At 50.9% G+C, this 9,916-nt stretch overlaps 2 protein-coding genes across 2 annotated transcripts; both read left to right on the top strand.

The window, feature by feature from the left end:
- Nucleotides 1–1,856: 1,856 nt before the first annotated feature.
- On the top strand, nt 1,857–5,226 carry LOC119238967 (mast cell protease 8-like). Its single transcript, XM_037503158.2, has 5 exons — nt 1,857–1,971; nt 3,160–3,304; nt 3,637–3,772; nt 4,291–4,548; nt 4,993–5,226. The coding sequence occupies exons 1-5, from the start codon at nt 1,917–1,919 to the stop codon at nt 5,149–5,151; spliced, it is 753 nt and encodes a 250-aa protein (XP_037359055.1). The 5' UTR covers nt 1,857–1,916; the 3' UTR covers nt 5,152–5,226.
- A 2,090-nt stretch (nt 5,227–7,316) lies between these two features.
- LOC119238079 (chymase-like) lies at nt 7,317–9,346 on the top strand. The gene is made up of 4 exons (XM_037501821.1): nt 7,317–7,395; nt 8,045–8,195; nt 8,691–8,826; nt 9,032–9,346. The coding sequence occupies exons 1-4, from the start codon at nt 7,317–7,319 to the stop codon at nt 9,344–9,346; spliced, it is 681 nt and encodes a 226-aa protein (XP_037357718.1).
- Nucleotides 9,347–9,916: the final 570 nt, after the last annotated feature.

Here is a 9,916-nt window from a genome sequence, read left to right as displayed (position 1 = left end):
AGTGGGGGACTCTGCCCATGTCATGCTCCTTTGTCCCACTCTGAGTTCTCAGAGCTGTCTGGGTGTCTACACTGATGGTTTAGGTCTGTTTGCCTGTCTGTTGTTTGTTCCTACTAAGTGGAGATATTTTCAGCGACTGTATCTTTAATCACTTTTCTGCCCTGTTGTCCGGGGTGGAGGGAATCCTGCCCATGTCCATGACCTTTGTCCTGCTTTGAGATCACTGAGCTTCCAAACATTAATGTTTGGGTTTGTTTCATGAAAATTGAAACTTTTCAGTCATTGTTGCCTCCATACTTTTACTCCTTCATTCTCCCTCAACTTCTTGGGCTCTTACTATACATCTGTGCATTATTCCAATTCTCCAGGCTTCATGCACTTTCCATTTTGCTTTCTAGTTACTGAAAAGTATAGAAAAATTACAAATTCATTCATGAAGACCACAAAGCAGCTTTGTCTCCTGACAAGTGGCTGAGCTCAGGTCTGGGCCTCTGTCCCAGGTCAGAGCAGCTGAATCATGAGCAGGCGGGGTAGCTGAGACAGGGGGATGAGGGGCCTGGGCCAGTGTCACATGCACATATGCCTGCCCTGTAGGATGGGCTTAAGCCTGTGAGCAGTTCCTCCTGCCTTCCCCTGATGGAGCCTGTGGGATAGAGGGGGAGCCCCAGGTAGTGTCCCAAGAGTTAGTGGAAAATTCTCTATCAGAAAAAGTAATAGTGCTGCCCAGCAGATTGGAAGTCAATGAAAGCCTTGTGGTTTGTGACAAGATGCCTTCAAATGATAACCAACAGCTCGAGGTCATATTATATGCGATCATCATTGATTTTCTAAGTTGCCAAAATTTCAAAAATACGATCTACTCGGTACTTAACTCAAAGTGTCCAACACAGTTACTGAATGACTTACCCCAACATTGCTGAACACACTTGGGGTTTGCAACTTGGGTGTGAAGAGAGACAAAAATCATAAAAGGACAGGACATGACAAGTTATTACCACACAGTCACACCTGGCACAGGAAGGAGAATGAGAGGACACTTTACATGTTTCACCTTCTGGTAATCAGAAGATGCAAAAGAAGAATGATGTCCAATTTCAGAGATCGTAGTCTTTTCCAATCTGTGTTAATTTAAGAAAGAACACAGAGAAGTAATGTAATCCAATGGTGTTTGCTTGTATCCCAAATAGATTCACACCTCGAAATATCTCCACCTGGGACACTCAGAATGACTGACAAAGTTGTTCTCCTCAGTCTCTGCCTCTATTCCAAAAACTGCTTTCATACAGGGACATTACACCTTCGTCCTTGCCACAATTTCAGAGCAACACTGACCTTAGGATGAACCTGGCCTGGCCCACACACAACCTCAAGTAGAGTCTCTGTTCCTCACCCACCCCCAGCAGTTTCTGCTTGGCTGAACTTACCAACACATGATGGATGACCAAGCTCTTGACTCTGTTTCAGGAGAGACCACTGCCTCCTTCTTTTGCACTGAAATAATTTGGGGTTATCTCCAAAAGGAAGTTTACATGATAGGATTGAACAGGTGCTCAAATCTGAAGAAGCAATTGCCTAAACACGAATTTAGGCGACCGGGTTCATATTCCATCAGTAGAGGGTCTGTGTTAGAGTGGGGGGACACCCTGCAGGCAATGCCCATTCCCCAGGCCCCACACCAGGGTCTTCTCTTCCTGGGCGTGGTCACACCTCCATGGCCTCAGGAAGTGGTTCTTGCAGCTCCCCCACCACACAGACCAGAAGGAAGTGGGATATGGTAAAATGCATAACTTAAGAATGTATTTAACCAGGAGGGGCTAAGTGGTCGCTGAGCCTGCCCATTCTTACTTCACCTCCAGGGTTGAAAAGCTGGAGGGAGGAAGCAGAGACCACATTGGACCTGATCAGCCTCAGAGAAGATGCTGCCCCTCCTGTCCTTGTTGGCCAGTGTCCTACTCTCCGGGGTTGAAGGAGGTAAGTGACCCTCTCTATTCTCAGCTCCACCTCCACCACACAGGCTTAAACCACTCGTGACACTTCCATAGTGTCCACTGAGGCTCCTTTGAGCCTTCCTTGCTCAGTCTACTCTCAGAAACTGCTGAAACCCAGACCTCTATCTGAATACACAGGACAGAAATCACAGCAAAGGAATCTACTCCCACGAGACCTGGGGTGTCATTTCCCTTCCATGGCTCTCACTCCTGTCACCTGAACAGGGACTTATATTTAGGATGGGACAGGATGCAGGGGAGGGGAGAGCTGGAGTTGATGTCCATAATTTCCATTCTGCACACCTAAGTCAGGTTAGGTGTCTGCTATGGCAGGAGCTGTCCTCTGGACCAAGAATGAAGGAGTTTTCTTAAATTCAGGGTCCAATTGTCACCTTCTCCCTGCCCCCACTCTCTGGCCACTCAAATCTATCAGAGGAAAATTCAGACACTAAATGAGCCAGGGCATGTGGCCTCACCATGCTCCCAAGGCCTAATGGACACTGACTCCCACCAGGCTCACTCCCACCCATTTCCCCAGCCCACTATGATTTTGAAACTTGTCTAATCTTCCCCCTTGATCCTCTAGTCAATTTCTAAAAAGACAAATCTGTGCTGAGAATCAAATTGCATTAGCACCACTCCTCTCTGCTGCTGACAAAGGAACTGGAGTATTCACTGTGTGCCCAACAAGCCTTTTGGGGGTATGTATCATGCAGCTGACTCAGGATGGGGAAAATGAATCCTGAGTTTTCCACTGCACAGGATCCAATTTTTCAGGTCTGAGACTAGGCCAAGCCTGGGAGTAGGCAGGACACAGGTTGTCTGAGAAGTGTGTGACAGAGAATCAACCAGTCTAGGTCAAAGAAACTAATTTCAGGTCGTGACGACCTCTATCCAGAGCACACATCCTTCCCCGGGACATGTGTTTGAGGGTTTGATATTCAGTCGGGCAGAGCCCCCCGCTCCACAGAGGAACCGAGAACCAGGCGAGGAAACATTCCCATGTCCCCATGCGCCCAGGGGGCCCAAGTCCATATCCCAAGGTGTTGGGTCCTTGAAGACCACGACAGCCCACCCCAGCCTGGGTCATTTCATCCATTGTTTCAGCCTGCAAGGCAAAGCCCGAATCTTTTTCTATGAACTAAGAGATCCAGGGAAGTTTCTCTTTCAGGAGCGATCTACTGGGGTAAAGAGGCCAAACCACACTCCCGGCCCTACATGGCATTTATACAGGTCAATGGTGACCGAAAAGGTCAATGTGGGGGGTTCCTGGTGCAAGACAACTTCGTGTTGACAGCAGCTCACTGCAAAGGAAGGTGAGAACAAATGGGGCCTTAGCATCCTGGGATATCCTACACGGCCCAGGCAATTCAGGAGGTTCCTGAGCACCCAGAGCACATAATGGAGTCCTGGTAACCTGTGTGGCTGGGCAGAGGCAGTGTGGGATTCATGGAGCATCGGGGGGAAATTCCCAGCCCGAAGGCCCATCACAGCCTGGGTCACCTCTGCACAGCAAGGAAGGGGGACACCCACCCTCCCCTCCTTCCAATCTACTCAGCTGGGGGTCTAGAGGCTGCGCTTCAACCTGCCCTCCAGAGACTGTGCTTTGTGCTTAAGCACCCGACTTCACATGCTCCTTGTGTTACAGCGAAATGAATGTCACGCTGGGAGCTCACAACATCAAAAAGAAGGAAAAGACCCGGCAGGTCATCCCTGTGCTCAGACCTTTCCCCCACGAGGACTATGATGCTGAGAAACTTATCAATGACATCATGCTGTTGAAGGTACCATCTTGCTGACTTGCAGGGGCAACTGCACAAGTCACAGGAGTGAGCACCCCACCATGGGTATGAGTTCCCACCTCCCTCCAACTGGATGCACGTCCCGGGTCAGTGAACAGAAGGGGTCTGGGGAACGGTGGTGCAGCGTATTGAGTGCAGCGCTGTGAGGCTGTCCGCAACCTCCGCAGTGCGGGTTCGATCCCGGCCACAGGCGAGGGTCCCATATGGCGCAGCAGACCTCTTCTATCTCACCCGCTGCTCCCCTCAGCAGTGTATTTTTGTCATCTGCCTGTTCTGTTCCCTGCTCTGTCTCTGGTGAAGCCTCTCACCCTCCTGCACCTCTGGTCTCTACCCCAGCTCTTGTATAAAAATAAATAAATCTTTAAAAAAAAAAAAAAGAAGGGGGCTGGGGAGAAGACTCTCGCAGGGTAGCGGGAGGGCAGTGGGTACAGGCAGTCTCCCCACAGGCCTGAGCCCAGTGTAGGCCGGGACATGAAGTACCCCCTCTCCTTTCTGACTAGCTGAAAAAAAAGGCCCAACTCACCAAGACTGTGAAGCCCATTGCCCTGCCGCGTCCTCGGGACGTGGTGAAGCCCGGGCAGGTGTGCAGCGTGGCGGGCTGGGGAGAAATGGCAGATGGCAACTCTCCAGACACACTTCAGGAGGCAGATCTAAAAGTGCAGGCTGAGAAGACGTGCAAGGATCTCTTCCCAAATGACTACAACAACTCCATCCAGCTGTGTGTGGGAAAACCTAAGTCCAAGAAGGCCACCGCAAATGTAAGGAGAAAATCCCCTTCCCAGTCTTGCCCCAGGGTGTCTGTGACATTGGGGTGCTTGACGAGGCTTCGCCCATATCACAGTGTACAGTGGCCAGGTTCCACTCATGGGTGGAGGCACGTTCTTCCCAGCACGGGGGCAGGTTCTCCCTACATCAGCCTCTGGGCCTTTGTCCTGGGGTAACAAGAAGGAGCCTGGGCCTGGGCTGAGTTGAGGGAGACACAGCCAGGATCGGCAATGGTGAGAGGAGTCACACAGGCCCGGAAGCTGCACGTCCACTACAATCAAGGCCTGGTGTTCAAGGCCTGGTGTCTGATGAACATTCAGTCCCTTCCCTGGGACACCTGAGCCCTGAGAGAGAGGCCAAAGGACCGGGGGATGATGAACCTTAGAGCTTGGAAGCCAGAGGGCTGTGACTGAGACTTGTCCCTTTTCTCTCCACAGGGGGACTCTGGGGGCCCATTTGTTTGTAGAGGTGTGGCCCAAGGCATCGTCAGCTATGCTGACGATGAGAGTCCTGAGTTACTTCCCCAGGTCTTCACCAGAATCTCCAGCTTCCTGCCCTGGATCCACAAAACAATGAAACTCTCCAGGGGTAACTAGACCACTGCCACTTGTTCATGGTCTCCATCTAAATGTGGGGGCCACTTCTGACTCGTAATAAACACCACCTCCCAGTGAGAGTATTTGTGTTCTCTCTGTTGAATGAAATCAGCCATGAACCAGGTCAAACTCCCCGTCTTCTCCTGTCCTCCCATCACCCACCTGCAAATGCCCACACATGCCACCAACTCCCACCTATACCTCTCCAGCCCATCCACAGTGGCATAGGTGGACCCTCTACCCTGTCACCAGGAGGGACTGTCTCCCAACAGAACAATGGAACTCACTTCCCAGAGACCCTCAGGGAGGCCTTAGCTACTTCCTGGATCCCAGCCCAAACCCCAAAGAAGAAGACTGGGAGGAAGCATGTGTGGCCCTACTTCCCACACCTGATGTAGGCCGGGTCACATGAGCCCCACCTTTCCCTGAGCCCCCTGCTTGGTCTCTCTGTGGTAACACCTCAGTGGGATTTCTACTCTGGGTCTGTCCCCGCCAAGTCCTGTTTGCCAGTCCCCTGTGTGTTTGCAGCAGGGCCTCAGGGAAGACCAGATTGTACCCCCCTAATCCTCATGGCACCTGTGACAAGGTGACAGATGGTCTCCCACCTTAGACACACCTCCCACTAGAGTAGGGCTACTCAGCCCTTGTCCACCAGCTGCCCCACAGCCTTTGCTAGAGCTAAATCAGCTGCCAACTACTCGCCTATTAGCTTCATGTCTTCATGTCCCTCTTGGAAGTATCTTGCCAGCGGATATCTTGAATAAGGGCCATGTCTGTTCCAGGCTCGTGGTCTAAGAGAGAGAAGGAAACACATGCTGAGTCTCTTCCCATTATTTTTTTATCTAATTTTGGAGTTATATTTTCACTCCTCCATAAGTGCTCATGTCCCACTTACCAACTCCACCAAGCCACCTGTCCAATACCCCATCTGCCTCCCTCCACCTTCCCCTTCTCCCACCCTTCTATTCCCCCTGGCAGAATAGAGGCAATACTGGACATTCACTGACTCCAAGATTCACTCCTCCTTTGCCTCTGTGTGTTTTTTCCTTATCTATATTGCACAGATGAGCAGAGCCATCTGATATCTGTCTTTCATCCTGAATTATTTCACTTAACATAATCACCTTGAGTTCCATTCCTTTTGTCCCAAAAGGCACTGTTTCATCTTTTTAATAGTCGTATAGTATTCCATGGAGTACTTAGTCCACAGTTTCTTTATCATTCATCTGTTGGTAAGACTTCGTTTGGTACCATGAGTTAGCTATTGTGGATAGTGCTGCTATGAAAGTAGCATAAGTTCTTTCGTATTAGACTTTTCCTATCTTTTTGATAAATTTCTAGCCGAGGTACTGCCAGACCATATGAGATATCCATTTTTACTTTCTTATGATATCTCCATATCATTTCCCATTGAGGCTGCCCCAACTTGCATTCCCATCAGCAATGAAGGAGAGTTCCTTATTCTCCACATCCTTGTCAATATTGATATCTTCATTGTTTTTGCTATGGGTCATTCTCACAGGGGTGAGGGGTATCTCATTGTGGTTTTATTTGCATTTCCCTTCTGTTGATAATAACTGATGTTGAACAAATTTTCACATGTCTGCAGGCCTTGTGAATGCCTTCTTTAGAAAAACTATCTATTTAGGGCTTTACCCCAGTTTTTTGATTGGGTTGTCTTCTTTTTTCATTGTTGGATTATTTAAGTACTTCATATTTTGTGGAAATTAGCCCCTCACTATATATGTTATGTGCAAATATTTTTCCCTATAGGTATCCTATTTTTTGTGCATGGTGCCTTCTTTTGAGGTACAAAAGCCTTTCAGTTTAATGTAGTCCCATGGTCTATTTTTACTTTTATTTCCCTTGCAAAGCTGTATGAGAAACTTGCATCTCTTCCCAAATTCCGTGTGCTCCACTGAGGCACCATAGTTGAGCATTTAACCTGGAAGATAGGACTTGGAATTTCAGGCCTCCAATTCACTTCTAATAAAACAGATGGCAGCTCTGGGGTAGCTGCTGATCAGAAAGACAGTCAGCTTAGAATGAAGAAAGAAAATCACCATGCAATTCCTGTGGTTATTAGCCTGCTCTGCCCTGCCCTGCCCTGCCCTGGCTTAATGGATTATAAAACCCACAGCTGGAAAATAGAAGCAGCACTCGCTATGGGCAGCCTCTCTGAGAAGATGCATCGTCTTCCTCTCACCCTGCTGTTCGCTGTCCTGTGCTCCAGGGCTAAAGCTGGTGAGTCTCGGGCCCTTTCCACTAGAAGCCGCAGGTGCAGCTCTACAACAAAGTTTAGTCTGAATAGAGTTGACTCTCAAAGAGGGTTCCAGGCTCTCTCTTCAAGAGCCAGAGTGGAAGCTTCCACTTGGGATGTGCCCACCCATTGTCTGCAGCCTGTAATAGTTCTCAGGAATCCCACGTTGATTGGGGGACATCCCAGAGCAAGTAGAAAAGGAGACATGTGTGTCTTCTCAACACAGAAGGTGAGAGCATGTATGAGGGCCTAGGCCCCCTTCATCCTCTCCATTTCAGACCGTACATTGTCTAGTAATATGGCATTCGGGTACCACTCACGGCTGTGCAGAAGGATGATACAGGAGCCTGGAGAGACTGGCTTAGTGAAAAGGAGGGCTGAGGCAGAGGCAGAATGGGAGTGAGGGAAAGCCCAGATGAACAACACCTGCATGGTTGCTGCGCCTCCATGATGGGAGGAGAACTCAGTGGGAGGCTGCGGGAGGGGAAGGAGGCACCAGATACATGAGAGGGAGGATGGACAGAGCACAGGGCCAGGGTGAGTAAGGAGAAGCCTCTCCCTCTTGAACCCAGCTCGCACATTCTGTGGAGAGAACACCAATGCTTGTGCTCAGGCCTGGGTTCTCTGTTCCAGGGGAGATCATTGGGAGCACAGAGTCCAGGCCACACTCCCGCCACTACATGGCCTATCTGGAAATTGTCCTTCCCCAGGGTAACCTAGCCACATGCGGTGGCTTCCTGATAAGAAGGAACTTTGTGCTGACAGCCGCCCACTGTGCAGGAAGGTGAGACATCAGGGCCTGTCTACCGCAAACCAGGGTATAAAGAGCCCCAGGGTAGGAACCAGGAGCACACCCTTGGTGACCAGAGAGGCCCTTGGCCTGTGTCAGCCTTAAGAGGAGGCAAACTTGGGCAAACATCACAGAAGGCCTGATCCTCAGTCACTGAGAACACAACTCTCCTACAAAGGATCACTCTTGCTGCTGTGTGGGTGGTGCTCATACAGGGCGCCCTGAATTAGGAAATGCTCGTGCTGTTCTGGGTCCTCCTTGGACTCTGCTCAGTCTCCAGCAACTCCAAAGGTCCTGGAAATTATCTCTGTTCCCTGAAAACTCCCTTCCCTGAGCAAGACTTGAGCCCCCCCAATGGCAGAAGTGGACCAAGAGAAGAGGGGTGGCAGCATCAGGTGACCCAGTGAAAGACTCCACTTCCTGTTCCCCAGAACGGGCACATCTCAGACCATCACTGTTTCCCCTTGTCCTTCTGCCCCCTCACAACAGGCTCATAGCGGTGGTCCTGGGGGCCCATGATACAAGACAGAAGGAAGACATGTGGCAGCAACTCAAGGTCATAATACAGTTTCCTCATCCAAAGTATGGCGACATGAGTGTCCAGCACGACATCATGTTACTGATGGTGATGACATGTTCCTCCCTTCTCTACCTCCTGTCGTTCAGTCTTCTCCTGAGGGTCCCCATACCCCCAACCTGCCTCCAGACTGCACCCCAACAATCTGTCCTGGATGTGACCCTCCCGTGGCACCATTGGTGCTGTCCCTCCCACCTTCCTCTACTACCCCCGTCCCTTGTTCAGAACTGACAGCCCCTCATTCCCCTCACAGCTCAAGGAGAAAGCCAACCTGACCCTGGCAGTGGGGACTCTCCCCCTGGCACCCCAATTCAATGTCATCCCACCTGGGAAGATGTGCCGGGTGGCAGGCTGGGGAAGAACAAATGTGCCCAGCCTGGGCTCCCACACTCTGCAAGAGGTGAAGCTGAGAGTCCTGGAACCCCAGGCCTGGGGACACTTCCCCAAGTTTGACCGCAATATCCAGCTGTGCGTGGGCAATTCCAGGAAGACAAAGTCTGCGTTTAAGGTGATCCTCGGAATAGGATGCTTCTCCACAAATCACTCTGCAGGGACTGGGCTCTCCTGAAGGAGATGGGGTGAAGGCTGCCGGGCAGCGCTGGCTTTGCGATCATGGCGCCTGGGAGGCGGGAATGTCTCTCTGTGGAGCCTCTTGCATAGCCCCGTGGAGCCCCTGACGGCCCTCCAGGACCTACGTGGGCCCATAGGGTGACTTTATTTTACGACACAGAGAGGTTTAGAATGCCAGCACGGGGAAGGAGCCAGCACGGGGGCGAAGAAACGATAAAATGATAGGCCGAGGAGAGAGAAATGATAGTACCAGAGGATGGGTTGTCTTGATTTACTGATGCGCCAAACTGAGGGACATCCAGAACTGGGCTGTTGAAGTAGGTTCGGATTTTAGATCAAGAGCTTTTTTTCTGCAGTAAAATCTTCCCTCCTCACACTTCCCCTCAGTCTGTCCCCGCATCCACCCCACTCTCGCGCCTGGCGATGACATAGGTGTCCTCTCTGAATCCTTCCGGGTCCGGGGCAGGCCCCGCCCCGCCCCGCCCCGCCCCTGCTCTGCCCGCCCCCACGGAGCGCGCTTCCCGAACGGCACATGCGCAGAGAGGTCGTCCGCGTCTAAAGGGGGTTC

Source organism: Talpa occidentalis, unplaced genomic scaffold, assembly GCF_014898055.3.
Source record: "Talpa occidentalis isolate TD23 unplaced genomic scaffold, MPIMG_talOcc4v2.1 talOcc4.11, whole genome shotgun sequence".
Taxonomy (NCBI): domain Eukaryota; kingdom Metazoa; phylum Chordata; class Mammalia; order Eulipotyphla; family Talpidae; genus Talpa; species Talpa occidentalis.
This window is presented reverse-complemented; position numbering and strand designations above follow the sequence as displayed.